Source organism: Delphinapterus leucas, chromosome 9 (genome assembly GCF_059928025.1).
Source record: "Delphinapterus leucas isolate spDelLeu-1000000601 "Yukka" chromosome 9, BTC_Dleu_Yukka2, whole genome shotgun sequence".
NCBI lineage: Eukaryota > Metazoa > Chordata > Mammalia > Artiodactyla > Monodontidae > Delphinapterus > Delphinapterus leucas.
The window spans coordinates 28,173,044-28,191,036 of NC_143137.1; the positions used below are offsets into that span (position 1 = coordinate 28,173,044).

Below are 17,993 nucleotides of genomic sequence, written 5' to 3' on the forward strand. Positions count from 1 at the left end.
ATAAGCTCAAAATGGATTAAAGACCTAAACGTAGGCCAGAAAGTATAAAACTCTTAGAGGAAAACGTAGGAAGAACACTCTATGACATAAATCACAGCAAGATCCTTTTTGACCCACCTCCTAGAGAAATAGAAATAAAAACAAAAATAAACAAATGGGACCTAATGAAACTTAAAAGCTTTTGCACAATAAAGGAAACCCTAAAGAAGATGAAAAGACAACCCTCAGAGTGGGAGAAAACATTTGCAAACGAAGCAACTGACAAAGGATTAATCTCCAAAACATACAAACAGCTCATGCAGCTCAACATCAAAAAAACAAACAACCCAATCCAAAAATGGGCAGAAGACCTAAATAGACATTTCTCCAAAGAAGTTATACAGATTGCCAACAAACTCATGAAAGGATGCTCAACATCACTAATCATTAGAGAAATGCAAATCAAAACTACAATGAGGTATCACCTCACACCAGTCAGAATGGCCATCATCTACAAAATCTACAAACAGTAAATGCTGGAGAGGGTGTGGAGAAAAGAGAACCCTCTTGCACTGTTGGTGGGAATGTAAATTGATACAGCCATTGTGGAGAACAGTATGGAGGTTCCTTAAAAAACTAAAAATAGAACTACCATATGACCCAGCAATCCCACTACTGGGCATATACCCTGAGAAAACCATAATTCAAAAAGAGTCATGTACCACAATGTTCACTGCAGCACTATTTACAATAGCCAGGACATGGAAGCAACCTAAGTGTCCACTGACAGATGAATAGATAAAGGAGATGTGGCACATATATACAATGGAAAATTACTCAGCCATAAAAAGAAATGAAATTGAGTTATTTGTAGTGAGGTGATGGACCTAGAGTCTGTCATACAGAGTGAAGTAAGTCAGAAAGAGAAAAGCAAATACCATATGCTAACACATATATATGGAATCTAAAAAAAAAAAAAAGTTCTGAAGAGCCTAGGGGCAGGACCAGAATAAAGATGCAGACGTAGAGAATGGACTTGAGGACACTGGGAGGGGGAAGGGTAAGCTGGGACAAAGTGAGAAAGTGACATGGACATATATACACTACCAAATGTAAAATAGATAGCTAGTGGGAAGCAGCCACGTAGCACAGGGAGATCAACTTGGTGCTTTGTGACCACCTAGAGGGGTGGGATAGGGAGGGTGGGAGGGAGACGCAAGAGGGAAGGGATATGAGGATATATGTATACGTATAGCTGATTCACTTTGTTATAAATAACACCCCACAGAGCTCCCTAGTCCCTTCTGCCATGTGAAAACACAGCCAGAAGGTATCATCTATGAACCAGCAATTGGGTCCTCACCAGACATGAAATCTGCCAGCGCCTTGACTATGGCCTTCTCAGCCACCAGACTATGAGAAGTTACTGTGGTTTATAAGCCACCTAGTCTATGGCATTCTGTTATAGCAGCCTGGGAAGACTAAGACAAGGGGTTAGTAATGGGGAGAGAAGGGAAAACGTTGACAATTACCTCTAGGTTTATAGCCTGCAGCAGGAGATGGATGTTGTGCCATTCGGTGATGCAGGGTGCCCTGGAAGAGGGACAGATTTGGAGGGAACAACCCATGTCAGTATTGGACATGGGGGAATTGAGCTGCCTCTGAGATACCTGAAGGAGGAGATAGCAAGGGGACATTCAGATATTTAGGTATTTGGGGCTGGAGTTCACAGGAAGGATATGGGATGAAAATACCAATGGGATTATAAGATTTCAGCCATTGAACATGATTCTATCAGTGGCTGCTGTTCTCAGGTATATATGTTATAAGTGGAACTCCTGTGGAAGACATGGAGAAATGAAATGGAAGAAATAAAAACCATTTTAAAGAAGGCAAAAACAAAAACAAAAAAGAAGCTTCTATCCAGAAAAGGACATAGATAATTTTTACCAAGAAAAAAAAAATGAAGGCAGGAACATTAACTCTTGCCAAGGAAAGGATACAAGAAATGCTATATTTATTGCTGCCTTATATTAGAATTAATTCAGTCAGATAAACTGTGGGAGGCTCAGGAGAACTGGACTCCATTCCTGTTTCTTCATGTTACCAGCTGGGTCTCCTTGCATGACTCAGTTTCCGCATTAAAAAAAAAGCAGGCATACTGGATGAGAAGAAAACCTACAGCCTTTTCTCAGTCTAAAGCAAAAATTCTGGGGACTTCCATGGAGGTCCAGTGGTTAAGACTTCGCCTTCCAGTGCAGGGTGTGTGGGTTCGATCCCTGGTCAGGGAACTAAGATCCCACATGCCTTGTGGCCAAAAACCCAAAATATGAAACAGAAGCAATATTGTAACAAATTCAATAAAGACTTTAAAAATGGTCCACATCAAAAAATAAATAAAGATCTTTCTATATGTTTGTGTATGGAGGCTTCCAGGGACCTGCATCTTTTCTCTGCAGGCTCTGAAGTCCCATAGCACACACGATGCTAGAGTTGGAAGAGAACCCTGAGATTGTCTAACAGAGACTTTTCAAACACTTCTGTAATGTTTATAAGACATATTTCTATATACTTTTATGATGTTTATGAGATATATTTAATGTCTTCAGATATATCTTAGGTGGCACCCCAGATACAACACTGGTGGAAGCAAAGCTATTCTGATTGAGGAGGGGAAGCAGGCCAGAGCTTACTTGTGTAGCCCCATCTCCCAAGGCAGGCCTGATCCACCCAGAGTCCAGTCTCCTTGTTCACAGATGAGGAAACAAAGGCCCACGGTTTTACAGTGGCTGGCGGAGGAGCCGGGACGGGACCCTGTAGCCCTAAGCCTGTCATCTTTGCACAACAGCACACAGCACTCAGCAAGATCAGAGAGGAAAAGAATGGGAGCTTCACTGCAGCCTTCTCATGTCCCCTTTATATGTCCAGGCTCTGTGGATATTTCCTTCGATATTTGTTACATGCAGGCATACACACTGTGGGACCAGCTTGGGCAGGCAATCATGTGGGACAGCTGTGAGTCAGGTAGGTGAGAGTGGAATTCATTGTGTGCAACATCAGGATGCTAAAGAACAACTGGGAAGGCTGTGGGAAAGAACTGCTTGGAGGAAATGGTCAACAGAGCAAAGAGTGAGAAAGTGATTACTCTCACGATGCACTCCAGTAACAGGGGCTCAGTAAATTCTGGGTATGAATTAAAAGACCATAGCAGTATATTCAACTTCCTGAATTCTCAACTATTGCAAAAAGGGATTTAGGAAAGAGTATATACTTTTTCACTAAGTACATATATAGATATATAGGTATGTAGGTTTAAATACCTGTACATACCACAACACCTTTTTTTTGTTTGTTTGTTTTTTGCGGTACGCGGGCCTCTCACTGTTGTGGCCTCTCCCGTTGCGGAGCACAGGCTCCGGACGCGCAGGCTCACAGGCCATGGCTCACGAGCCCAGCCGCTCCGCGGCATGTGGGATCCTCCCGGACCGGGGCACAAACCCGCGTCCCCTGCATCGGCAGGTGGACTCTCAACCACTGTGCCACCAGGGAAGCCCCACCTATGCTTTTTAATAACCTAGAATATTTTCCCCTGAATTTCTCTTAAGAGGGACAGAGGACAAATCTGACCTGACTGTCTAGATGATGCAATTAAAGTATCTCCTCCACCACCACCAATTCAGTCTGATTAAGTTAACTTGGTTAAATTTACTTGTTTGGATCAAGACAATGTATTCAGAAGACAACTGTTGAAACCCAAGAATGTGCTTGAAAGGAATAACATGCACTGTTAGGAGTAATTAGAAGAAAAGAAATACAAACTAACATAGTTCAGTCTATTTGGGAGACAAGGGAGAAAGGAACAATGAGAGGAATGTGGAGACTTCACCAACATCCGGGCTAGGCGTGCTGTTTTGGAAGTTGTCTGAGATACTGTGCAGAACAAGGCATGTCGTATAAATACGTGCTGTCAGATCCTGTCCATCCTCAATACCGATCTGGACCATCTGGAAGGACCTTTTCGGAGTCATTTGGAACAAAGGTTCAAAGAGGACGTGGATACACAGTGGGAGAAGTGAGGATTATTTTCCATTGTATCATAACATTAACATTCCAGTTCAGGGAAGGAAACCTTTTTTCCAATCCATGACATTCTGGTTCCAGGTGGATTTTTAACAGTACTAGTCAGTCCTGATTGTACCAAACAAAAATAAAACATCTGATAGATATCTCCAGCCCTATTTATCCTCCCCCGCTCCAAAATACACCTAGTTTTTCATGATTAGTCTTGTTTATGGATGCATCTTTTTTCTGTGGAAGATTTAATAACTTGCAGTGTAAATGATGCAAATATTCCTTGTTTACTTCCTGAAATTTCAGTTGAAAAAAGTAAGAACTGCGTGTTTTGAATCCACCAATCTACAGCTGAATCGTTCCTATCACTTCTCAGAATTTGTCGTTCTACTTTCCATACATGTAGGAAAATGAATCCTATACCCTGTTAAAATCCAGCAGGAAATTTAAACCGACATGCCTTGTGGCATACTTCATGTTTCATTCTACCAGTCCTTTCAACATACCTTCATCTTTAATTTCCCTGAGAGTGTACATAATGAGGCAAAGTTGGTAATGACCCAGACAGACTTTGGGCGCTAAATATTATTCAAACAAACCCAGTAAATGACATCCGCAATAAAAAGCAGGGAAACAGAGATTACAGGGTTTCGTTCCAACCTGACACCCTCAGGAGAACAGGGAGCGCAAGGCAAACCTGTAAGTATTTATATCCTCCCTGAGCTGTACAGAGAAAGTTCACAGGAAGCAGTTAAAGACACAGCAACTAAACCCAGCATTTAGCTGGATTTCTTTAGAATCTTGCTGCCTTCTACAATTAAAAGCCAGATGGAAACTACATCATTATTAGTCAATCTTGTGCATAGATTTTGGGTTTTAAGGTAGCTCTTCCACCACGTGTGCCTTGACAGAAATCTTACAAAGAAAACCTTCCTGTTGGAACTGTATGGCTCACGTGGTTGGTCCCAGAGGTGCAGTCGCTGTTCACTGCCATGTAAGCACTTAGAGTCCCTGCCGTATTGGGCCTCCCCAGGGACCATTTGGGGTAGGGAGGATCCCAGGGAGAGGCTCTACACTATTGTTAAAATGGAGGCCAAGGGGCTTCCCTGGTGGCGCAGTGGTTGAGAGTGCGCCTGCCGATGCAGGCGACACGGGTTCATGCCCCGGTCCGGGAAGATCCCACATGCCGCGGAGCGGCTGGGCCCGTGAGCCATGGCCGCTGGGCCTGCGCGTCCGGAGCCTGTGCTCCGCAACGGGAGAGGCCACAACAGTGAGAGGCCCGCATAACAAAAAAAAAAAAAAAAATGGAGCCCAAGAATGCTGTGACATGCATGCAGCAGGTGCACACACTAGACTTCGTGGGATATAACCTGGTGCTCCTTCACACTCTAAAGAGAAGACGAGCCAGACAGGTTGTCAGATGCCACAGTGGGGCAACTTCTGCCCTAAGGTCATCTGCTAATGGGCTTCCCCAAGTGTTGTTTTAGCCACTCGATTTCTGCTACCCTGCTGCTCAGCCCCTGTGCCACCATGCAAACGAAGCTTACCCAGTATCCTCCAGTGGAAGTCAGTTTCAGTTACACTGTTTGTCCCTCATCACTTCCTGCCTTGTGTCATGACCAACTGTGTACACGTCTGTCTCTCCTACTAGTTTGTGCATTCCTGGAGGGAAGGGTCTAAGACTCATTTTTTTTTTTTGTATTTCCCATATTAGGTGCTCAATAAGAAGAAGAAAATAGCATTTATTGAGCACTTATTATATGCTAGGCACATTAGTTATGTCGTGTCATTTAATGCTTACAACTCTGTAGTGTGATGGCAAAGAACACGGGCTTTGGAGCCAGACCACCTGTGTCCAAAGCCTCCCTCCTCTACTGTCAGCCACATGACCTTGAAACAGATGGGATTCCGACATGGGTCTTCTGACTTACAGCATCAACTCTATCCTGCCTCCATAGATATCACGTCACTGAATTAGACGCATTCTCTGGTAACCAAATGCATTATTTCTCCTTATCACTAAACAATCCCAAGGCTACCTCCGTTAACTTGTGACTTAACATGTGTAGGTTTTTAGATATATAATGGTTAGTGATTTGACTCATCATACCGATAATATTCATTCTTTACATCTCGTAGTGTGTTGCCATTTTCACAGTCCCTTCACCTAAATCATCTCTGCTGATGTTCGCACCGTCCTTACTGTGAGCAAAGCAGCGACATCCCCCCGTTTTACTAATGAGTACACTGAGGCTAGAGAAGCTGAATGTCCAGACCGTTGTCTCACCTCCAGAGAGCGGCAGAGCTTCAACTCGAGCTAAGGTCTTCTAAATCCATCCACAGGATCTGCCTCTACTTTGCCTAGTCCCTCAGCATCACTCACCTGTGTAAACAAATACTCACTTGAAGGCACCAAGAACCAGATGCTATGCTAGAGCCTTCAGTGGTTCACGTTGTCTCTCTCCTCGTGGCAAATGATATCACCCATCCCACACTGGCTTTCAAGATTTGAGTTACAAGAGATGAGGCATTTTCCGCAGAGGGCCATTAAGTTTGGCATTCCCTTCCCCTGGTCATAGGCCTGGAGTATAGGTCTTCTGGGTCTTTGCCAACCACAGCAAGTTGAGGTAGCCAGCTGTGGTTGGTAAGAAATCTTAATGGGCAGGAGGAAAGTGCTAAACTGACTTTTAGTTGTGAGCAATTTGTAATTTTATGTATTTTGCTATTTGTATCCCCAAGGATAACTAACCAACCATACATAGTTCTCATTCTTTAATAAAAATAAAATTTTAGTCAGCAGTTCACATGAATTTGTTTCTGTGTTCTTACATCATGTCTCAAATGATGTGATGGAGAAACCTGCAGGGAAGTTTTTGTTTCTTTTGCATAAACTATTTTGCAGTAATTGACCAGCCATAGAGAAAAGATTATCTCCTGTGCACTCTCAGCGAGTTCTCTGCTCACCAGAGACCAATAAGGTGTGTCCCTAGAACTATTATCCCTTTGTTGAAGAAGCTGCTGTGTGAACAAAAACCAGCCTTCATTAATTTCCCTTTTTGTATTTAAAAAACCTTGTCGGTATTTTCCCTTTGGGAAGGTATAATTTGTCAATAGTGCATATTATTTTGCTTCTAAAGAGGAAAGATGTAGGGCAGTAGATCCTTATTAATATCTTTTATTTATCTTCATGCCAGAACTCAGTGTTTCTGCTCAATGAAATAAAATTCTCCACATTTTTAATTACATTACAGTATATATGTCTTAAGTCTCATTTCATAGAAGTATAAAATTTTAGAAATGTAAAACTCTTAAGACAATTTTAATTCCATACCCGTCCCACCAACACAAACACACCTTTGACTGATGGGGGAACCAGTGCACTGGTTGGCTGGAGCCCACATAGCAGTCAGTCAATGACAGAATCAGGATTTATATTCTCAGTCTGGTGCTCTTTTCATTGTACTCTGCAGTGCGTGTATCTGTTTGAGCTCCCCAACTACTTTGTGAGCTTCTGAAAGCAGGGATGATCCTTACATGTCCCAATTGGAACTGCTTGGTGAATACTCGTTAGCTGATGTATCATACTTCATTTCAATGTTACAAGGGCCCCAAATGTTACACCTTTTCATTATCTGTTCTTTGTCATTCAACCTCTTCTGTAGATAGAAAAAGTTGGGGAATGGTCGAGTGCTATATGATAGAAAGGAATTTGATGAAGCTTGACCATCGTTGCCTCGAAACATCTCTCTATTTTTTTTATTGAGGTATCATTGACATACAACATTATGTTAGTTGCAGGTATACAGCATAGTGATTTGATATCTGTATAAACTGCAAAATGATCACCAAAATAAGTCCATCCCCATACATAGTTACAACAGTTTTTCTTGTGATGAGGACTTATAAACATCTATATTGGAGTTGAAAATTATATTAAGGAAGAGTCACAGGGATTTAAAGTTTTTTACTAATGGTTTAAGTCATCTCACACGTAGTAACCAGACTCCTATTACACATTGTTCTTTTATCTTAAAAAATGTGCGTATTTTTTCCAGCAATGTAAAAGGACCTTAGAGTTCATCTTCAAAATGAGATTTTGTCATTGTGTCAGTTTATACATTTCAGATTTTTGTGCCACGGGAGAAGTTGGTCCAAGAATTGTTTGCCCCGTTATTTGTTTGTATGCACAGCACTATCCTAAATACTCACTATAAACTGTATTCTAGTTTGTTTCAGTGTTGGAAGGGGTGTTGTCTAAGCTGTCAAGATATGATGAAGGCACTTTCTTTTCATCCATTCTGTCATTCACTGTGAGTATTTTGAATGAGTTCTCCTCTGCTGTCTTTTGACTGCTGTCACAGTACTTATCAAACAGTTAAGAAAATAATTCTCATAATTATCTCTTTTCCACTTAAGGTGAAAGCAGCCGCAAAATATGTTGATGTTCCAGTAAGTATTTTTTTATCTGCTTTTTAAAATTATAAATAAGTCTTTAAAAAAATAATTATGGTTCACCACGGGTTTATTTCAAATCTTTAATCTAGCATCATTGCCTCAGGGAGCAGTTTATTTTTCTTAAGCAAGCACTAACCCTCATAACAAGGCCTGGCAAGGTTATTTCAGTGTACCTTTTCCGTTGTAACTTGGGGAGGTCAGTTCCTCATGAGAACATATCAGCTCAGTGGCAGCTCTAGGATGGGGGAGAAAATGACTCACATTACTTATAGGAAAAGGTTCACTCTCCTTCCCTTTCCATGAAAGCTCTAACAGGTTTCTTATAGGAGTTAAAGTAACAATCAAGACCTGTTGAATCAAAGAACTAGTTTTCTGAATACAGAAGTGTTATAAATAAATCAATATTCACTTAGTTCAACATTTGGTTTTTCACAGAATTCTTGGGAAATAATGCGTGACCTGTAAATTTGTTCAACAATTAAGATACCATGAGAGGAAAGTATGAAACTTACTTAGCTACAATGAAAAAAAATTCATGTGATAAATATAATCAACAAGTTAGTACAGCATTTGTAAGTTGATAGTCATTAACAAATTAGCTTTTGCCTTAAATTCTGTTATCACGTATATATGATCAAGGCCTAAGATGTTCTGTTTAATCATGTGTTTTGGCACGTGTATCAATTTTCAAAGAATTAGAGCACAATGGGAAGAAACTTAAAATTTAAAACTAAGTGGAATATAAGTCATCTCATCTTTGATTAAGGCTGTACTTGAATAGCATCACCATCGCTAGATCATCATTATGAATGTTAGTGGTTTGAGAGCTGGCAAGCGTTGTATATCAGTTGTAGGTGGCTCTTATTTTTGAAATGCATAACTGCATTTTATACTATGGACTAGACAGTCTCCAGGTTTATTGCTGCTATAGTTATTATAAATGAACATTTTAAACGAAAAGGCCATGGACTTTCCTGCCTTTGCCTGGGGTTTCTTCAGAGTAGTTTTTTGTTTGTTTGTTTTTAGTTTTACAGATGATTCCAAAAGAAGTCTTGGCATACTCCTTGTCTTGTACCTAGAATCAGAAAGTCAGTACTGGGCAATAAGCAGAAATAATCACATTTGTATGGTCCTGCAAAGGAACAGCATGAAAGAGAGAAAGGGAGAATTAAGGGGGAATGGTTTATACTCGCTGTATGAAAAAAAAAGACAAGTAATCATGGGAACACATGAATTTTATTGGAATTCCTAGCAAATACTTTATAATATAGATTTTTGTTTTTAATTTTGAATTACAAATTTTGAATCACAAATTTTTGTTTTTAATTTTGAATAGGACACCATAATTATTTCTGTTCTTAGAGCTTTTGAAATTCTTTATTTGACTGTGTACTAGATCTGTTAGAGCCCATAGAGCTTCAGCATTGAAAGACACAGGAAGTGGTTCATACACTCTCCTTCTCAATGCAGAAGCCCCCTCTCCTGATAGCCCTCACAAAGATTCAGTCAAGCTCTTTTAATTTTTTCAGTGATTGCAGGCTCACCATAAGACAGCCTCCTCTTATGTATAATGAGTTGAAATTCTGTACCTCTGTGAATTCTGTCTTGGTTCTAATCCCTTTTCTGCATGATAGCCCTTCAAATATTTGTTGATAATTATCATACATCCTCTTCCCAAGAGATATGGTGGCTATTCAAAGGGATATATTGTCTGAGGAATTCTTATTTTCTGTATTAAACATCCTTAACTTCTTCACTGAATTCACTAATTAAATACTTATTTAACACGTACTAAGTGCTAGACTCTGGGCATGTATGATGAAAATATATATATGTCCTGCCCACAAGCTGTTCAGTGTCTAGGAATAAAAGAGATACGGAAATAGACATATCATGAAAACAGCTGTAACAATTGTACTCAGACTCTTTATCATACCAATTGCTCTCTAGATGAATTCCAGCTTACCAATTTCACTATTAAATCAAGTTGCCACCCAGAGCAAAGCATACTAAACCATAGATATGGTCTGGCCATGGCAGATTGCTATAGGAAGAGTTTCTCCCTTAGATCCAGACATTACACCTCTATTATTGACGTCTGTAAGCATTAACTTCAAAAGCTATGAGGTGCTGTTGGCTGTTACTGTTTTTGTTTGTTTGTTTATTTGTTTATGCTAAAACTCCAGCAAGATACCTTTCTGAAGCAGTCTTTTAAGGAGAACCTTATGAGAAAAAAAAACAACAACACTGGCTCACCTTTCAGAGAAATTAACTCAAAACTGATCAAAAACCTACCTGTAAAATGCAAACTACAATATAAAACTCTTCTAGAAGAAAACATAGAGAAAATATTTGTGGCCTTAAGTTTGGTGATAAGGTTTTAGATACAACACCAAAAGCATCCATGAAAGAAAAACATTGTAAGTTGGACTTAATAATTGACTGCTCTGCACTGTTAAGGGAATGAAAGGACAAGCCACAGACATATATTTGATCAAGGACTTGTATCTAAAATGTACAAAGAACTCTTAATACCCAACAATAAGAAAACAAACAGCCCAATTAAAAGATGGTCAAAAGATAAGAACAGACATTGCAGTGAAGACATATAGCTATCAAATAGGCAAATGAAAAGATGCTCAACATCATTTGTCATTAGAGAAATGAAAATTAAAACAATAAGATACTATTACCTATTAGCATGGCTAAAATTTAAAAACTGACAGTAGCAAAATGTTGACAAGGATGCAGAGCAGTAGGGACTCTCATTCATTGCTGGTGGAAATACAAAATGGTACAGCCATTTTGGAAGACCATTTCGCAGTTTCTTACAAAGCTAAATATAGTCTTTAGCAAACCACTGATTGCACTTCTGGGTATTTATCCAACTGATTTGAAAACATATGTCCACAACCAGAACCTGCACACAAGTGTTCATAGCAATTTTATTCATATTCAAGAATTGGAAGCAACCAAAATGTCTTTCAGTCAGTGAATGGATAAACAAGCAGTGGTATATCCATACAATTGGAGTACTAGTCAGCAAAAAAAAGAAAAAGAAGAAGAAAAATTAGCTATCAGGTGACACGAAGACATAGATGAATCTTAAAGGCATATTGCTAAGTGAAAGAAGCCAGTCTGAGAAGGCTACGTACTGTATGATATCATTTATATCACATTCTAAAAGGGAAAACTACATCTAAAAAACTATAAATAAACTGTATAAAGATTACAAACAGGTTAATGGTTACCATAAGTTCAAGGTCAGGGAGACTTGAATAGGTGAAGCCAAGGGAACTTTTTGGAGCAGTGAGACTGTTCCATGTAATACAGTAATGATAGATATAAAACACTATGCTTCTGTCAAGTCCTAACTTTATAGCACAAAAATTGAACCTGAATATATGAAAAAATTTTTTAAATCAATTAGGATATCATGGGATCCTAGGATGGAGACTGTGATAAAATAATCTAAACCCTACTGCAAATGTATGGAATAACCTCACTAAAAAAAGTTGAAGGAAAAAAGTGCTGATCTGAGTCACTTTTGAAATGGGTGGCATATGTAAAAATAAAGGAAAAAGGAACTGTACATAAACATTGTACTCTTGTTGAGAAAGTGTTTCCTCCCAGGTTAACAATTCAGAAACCACTCTACGTGTATAATGGAATTGAACAATTAAGTAAAGGGTGGTGGCTGGTGGGAGCCAAGTTTCCCATGGAGTGAGATGTTGAAGAAAACAAGAGGAAGAGGCTAGAATTATCCCTGTGGTAATGGATTGGAGTTGGAGCCATCAGTGTGAACTTGTCTTTAGCTTAATATAGATAGAGCTGGTTGCATATAGAGATATTTTTAGATATACATATATGCACGGTTAGTATATACACATATATTTCCTTGGTTTGTTAGCTGAGAGAGCCTAGAAGCAGTGATATCCCAGTAGCTACAAGCACACCCAGTGCCCAGATCGTGGTCTCTAATCTCCAGTAAAATGAACCAGGATTCCTTGAAGAAATGGCTGACACTAGGACTGGGGCAGGAAACACAAGATGAGCCTGGAGCATCTTATATATGTGTGAGAGAAAGTAAGGAAGTGTCTAGAAAGAAAAACCCACAGTGATAGGAGATATGTTAAAGGGACCCAGGAGACCCCTGAGAGAGCTCCCAATGGCCTGAGCTAGAGTAAGTTCAGCAACCAGATAAATTAGGTAGTGTTAGCTTATAACACAAAGTATAAAATATATATCTGTTAGTCCATACTGACGTAAGTGAATGATTGACTGAATAAATAAATGGGGGGGGGGCTTCCCTGGTGGCGCAGTGGTTGAGAATCTGCCTGCCAATGCAGGGGACATGGGTTCGAGCCCGGGTCTGGGAAGATCCCATGAGCTGGGCCCATGAGCCACAACTGCTGAGCCTGCGCGTCTGGATCCTGTGCTCCGCCACAAGAGAGGCCGCGACAGTGAGAGGCCCGCGCACCGCTATGAAGAGTGGCCCCCGCTCGCCGCAACTAGAGAAAGCCCTCGCACAGAAACAAAGACCCAACACAGCCAAAAATTAAATAAATAAATAAATAAATGGGGGAAGGACTTCCCTGGTGGTCCAGTGGTTAGGACTCGGTGTTTCCAATGCAGGTGGCGCAGTTTCGATCCCTAGTCAGGGAACTAAGATCCTACATGCGGCGCTGCCAGAAAAAAAAGAAATGGAAAAGATAAATCTCCCAAGCAGAAGAATTCCAAATAAATAATGTAGATACTTTACTTCCAAGGAGACAGTATAACTCCGTACTCCTTAAGGCTGTACATAGCAACTCCCTTCCAAAGAGCACAGTATGAAAAGGAGGGTGAGGAGAATGGATTTATCAGGGAGAAACCTGACAGTATTACCTCAGCCAGTTTACTGAGGTCAACATCAACAGTGATAAATTATATAGATAATATTTATTCTTGATAAATATTCTGTGGTCTCCTTCCAGAAGCCTATAACTCCAGTCTAATCAGAGGAAAAACAACAGACACATCCCAATAAAGGGACAGTCTACAGAATATCTGACCAGTACTCAAATTGTCAAGATCATCAAAAAGAAGGAAAGTCTTATAAATTGACAGGAAGAGGTTAAGGAGACATAATGACTAATTAAATGTAATGAGGTCTTCTGGACAGGATCATGGAACATAAGAAGGACATTAGGTAAACACTAAAGAAATATGAATAAAGTATAGACTTTAGTTCATAATGTATCATTATTTGTTCATTAATTGTAACAAATATACCATACTAATGTAAGATATTAATAATAGGGGAAACTTAGTGGGGAGTAAATGGGAATTCTCCATACAATCTTCACAATTTTTCTATAAATCTGAAATTATTCTAAAATTTAAAAAAATTAAAAGGCAATGGACTAGGACTTAATACCTGAGGTTTAATTCCTCTTATGCTGCTCTATGCCCTTGGATTAACTGTATGACCCTGGGCATTACTTCACTTCAGTGGCCTCAGTTTAGTTATCTATAAAATGGATGAATAAGTTATATAAACTGCATTAGTCCCTCTAACTGTGATATTCTATCATTCTGTGAATTCTAGATCTCTGTCCTATTCCATCCAAGAAACAACAGAGCCCATAAATGTCACTTAGAAGATGATGGTAAGGTAAAGAGCTAGAAAAAAAATTCTTCAGAGAAATGAACAACATCTTCTAGCAAATAATCTCATTTTTGAAATTTTGAAAAAGCAAAAAATAAAAAATACATTTTATGAAATGAAGCGTTAGAAATATAAAATTATCTATGATATCAAGTGGCATTCCTAACACAAAAGAGAAGGAGGAATTCATGATCCTAGTACATACTTGATTGTCAGGTATTCCATATAATTATAGCACAGCTGAAGATGTATAAGAGTCAATAACAAATGGGAGAAAATATTTGCAAATGAAGCAACCGACAAAGGATTAACCTCCAAAATATACAGGCAGCTCATGCAGCTCAATATCAAAAAAACAAACAACCCAATCCAAAAATGGGCAGAAGACCTAAATAGACATTTCTCCAAAGAAGACATACAGATTGCCAACAAACACATGAAAGGATGCTCAGCATCAGTAATCATTAGAGACATGCAAATCACAACCACAATGAGGTCTCACCTCACACCAGTAAGAATGGCCATCATCAAAAAATCTACAAAGAATAAATGCTGGAGAGGGTGTGGAGAAAAGGGAACCCTCTTGCACTGTTGGTGTGAATGTAAACTGATACAGTCTCTATGGAGAACAGTATGGAGGTTCCTTAAAAAGCTAAAAGTAGAACTACCATACGACCCAGCAATCCCACTACATGGAAGCAGCCTGAGGGTCCATTAACAGATGAATGGATAAAGAAGATGTGGGACATATATACAATGGAATATTACTCAGCCATAAAAGGAAACGAAATTGAGTTATTTGTAGTGAGGTGGATGGACCCAGAGTCTGTCATACAGAGTGAAGTAAGTCAGAAAGAGAAAAGCAAATACCGTATGCTAACACATATATATGGAATCTAAAAAGCAAAAAAAAAGGTTCTGAAGAACCTAGGGTCAGGACAGGAATAAAGACACAGACGTAGAGAATGGACTTGAGGACATGGGGAGGGGGAAGGGTAAGCTGGGACAAAGTGAGAGAGTGGCATGGACCTATATATACTACCAAATGTAAAATAGATAGCTAGTGGGAAGCAGCCTCGTAGCACAGGGAGATCAGCTGGTGGTTTGTGACCACCTAGAGGGGTGGGATAGGGAGGGTGGGAGGGAGACGCAAGAGGGGGGAGATATGGGAATATATGTATATGTATGGCTGATTCACTTTGTTATACAGCAGAAACTAACACAACATTATAAAGCAATTATGCTCCAATAAAGATGTTAAAAAAGAGTCAATAACAGAAAATGATTCAAATCAAGTCATTTAAATATAACATGTTATGAACATAGTCTTATGTATCTTTGTAATCTGTACTTTCATGACACTTCTTTATGAAAGAAAAAATATCATACATAAGAGAAAAATCATCAGTATGTTCCTGAACAGAAGTGAATTTCATTATCTCCTGCTTCTTAGCAAAGAAGCTAGTAGCCGACCCCTCCCCACCCCCGTGATATCTTTCTAATCAGGGTGATAAACTGTGACCTTTGGATGGTTTGATAGATTTTTTCTTGGTTAAACAACCCTATTCTGGAGAGCAGTTCCTGTTGTAGTTGCACAGTTCAAGGCTCCATCATAGAACCTTGGAATGTTCATGGTGGCAAAGCCCTTAGACATTTAAGAAAAACAAGACTTCGAGGGGGTGAATCTGTTCCCCCTGCTCAGCAGTAACTTAGATGAAGGGAACTCAGATCTGAGAGAGGGGAAGGGAGAATGGCTATAGTAGATGTAGGACCAGCATGAAAACATTCACTTTAGCTTTACAGACGTGAACACTAGGCCCAACCCAAAACTTCAGTAGATTTAAAGTAGAATATTAAAACTAACCACCCCCCAAAAAATATTGCCTCCCTATAAGGTAGGGAGGATATAGATGATAGCAATGTATGTTAAAAAGTTGTATGAAAAATTAAGTGAGACCATAATGTAAAGTAGCTGCTTAAAAAAACAAAACAAAACAAACACGAGGTAGTACAACAGAGACGTTACAAACCCAAACTCAGGAGCCAGACTGCTTGAGTTTGAACCCTTGCTCCATCACTTTTGCTCAGTATCTGTATGACCTTGGGCATCAGTTTCCTTTTTTTTTTTTTACAGCTTTATTAAGGTATAATTGATATATTTAAACCTGCACATATTTAATGTCCATAATTAGATGAGTTTGGACATAGGCATATACCCATGTGGACATCAATTACTTTATCGAATGGAAATAGAATTATACCACTTCTAGGCTTGTTGTAAATATGTTAAGTACTTTTCAGGATTCCTGGAATGAAATTAGTGATCAATAAATGTTAGTTGTCATCATACATTATTACTGATTATAATAAATCTAGTGTCCAGATTCTAAAGAATAATCATTCTGCTCTATACTATCTTGTTCACATCTGTGTTATTGTGGGAAAATCCATCTGTAGTCTTTTAAAAGCGACATATAATTTTTACTTTACCTCCTTTTGAAGAGAGCAGCCAGCATGGTTAGGGGGATCTGGAAATAATGGCTTATAAAGAAAAAAAGGGAAATTGGAATATTATCCTTGAGAGAGGAAAACGCTAAGAGACAAGAGAGTCATGTTTAATACATGGAGTTCCCATTTAAAGAAGCCTCAGTCTGTATCAATCAAGAGGATAGAACTAGGATCAGTGACTAAAACCTAGTGGGAGGGCTTCCCTGGTGGCGCAGTGGTTGAGAGTTCACCTGCCGATGCAGGGGACACGGGTTCGTGCCCCGGTTCGGGAAGATTCCCACATGCCGCGGAGCGGCTGGGCCCGTGAGCCATGGCCGCTGAGCTTGCGCGTCCGGAGCCTGTGCTCCACAACGGGAGAGGCCACAACAGTGAGAGGCCCACGTACCGCAGGGGGAAAAAAAAAAAAATTTGTCTCCTTGTTAAATAGACACCATGACAGTGTTTGCATAGTGTATTGTTAACCTCCTGTGGAAGGTTAAACGGGCTTCTTCTGTATCTAAATCTGTAGCTGTGAAAAATGTCTGCAGCATTGCACCCACCCACCCATGAATGGGGAAAGTGAAGACTTGCACCTGTGGGATTAGGTGTAGCAGCAGGAAGTAAGAGCATTTGCAGTGTGTAATTAACAAGGAATTTTTTGCTTTTCTTTTTTTTTTAAAACGGCATTTTCATCTCACTGGGTTAACCAGTGATTAGCGCTCGAAAAAAATTTGGTGGAGTCTGCATCCTTACTTAAACTCATTCCCTCGCTGGTGTATTCTATCATGCAGCCAAAGTCAGAGGAGCTCACCTTACCATACTCCATTCCCATCCATATTTGATTTCTTTATGCTCGTGGGGGAATGTTTTTAGATATTTGTATCCTTTTACTATAACTTCGTTAGCCAAATTCTGTTCTTTTCTGAATCGAATTAGAAGCAATCCAGGAAGGCTTATTTTGATTTAGAGATTACTACCCTAAGAAACAAGATGGAGAAGTTAGTGCTTAATGAACTGAGGATCTCAAAGTTTTTTGTTTTTTTTTTTTAACATCTTTATTGGAGTATAACTGCTTTACAATGGTGTGTTAGTTTCTGCTTTATAACAAAGTGAATCAGCTATACATATACATATATCCCCATATCCCCTCCCTCTCGTGTCTACCTCCCACCCTCCCTATCCCACCCGTCTAGGTGGTCACAAAGCACCGAGCTGATCTCCCCATGCTATGTGGCTGCTTCCCACTAGCTATCTGTTTTCCATTTGGTAGTGTATATATGTCCATGCCACTCTCTCACTTCGTCCCAGCCTACCCTTCCCCCGACCCTGTGTCCTCAATCCCATTCTCTAC

General features: G+C 39.7%; 1 protein-coding gene across 2 annotated transcripts in view; it reads left to right on the forward strand.

Annotated features, from left to right (window-relative positions):
* Positions 1 to 17,993, forward strand: part of CADPS2 (calcium dependent secretion activator 2) — a 497,272-nt gene that overhangs the window by 449,661 nt on the left and 29,618 nt on the right. For both annotated transcript variants that reach the window (XM_022582192.3, XM_022582255.3), the window contains 2 exons: positions 8,277 to 8,360; positions 8,467 to 8,499. In XM_022582192.3, coding sequence (XP_022437900.2) covers positions 8,277 to 8,360; positions 8,467 to 8,499 — 117 coding nt within the window. The remainder of the gene's footprint in view (positions 1 to 8,276; positions 8,361 to 8,466; positions 8,500 to 17,993) is intronic.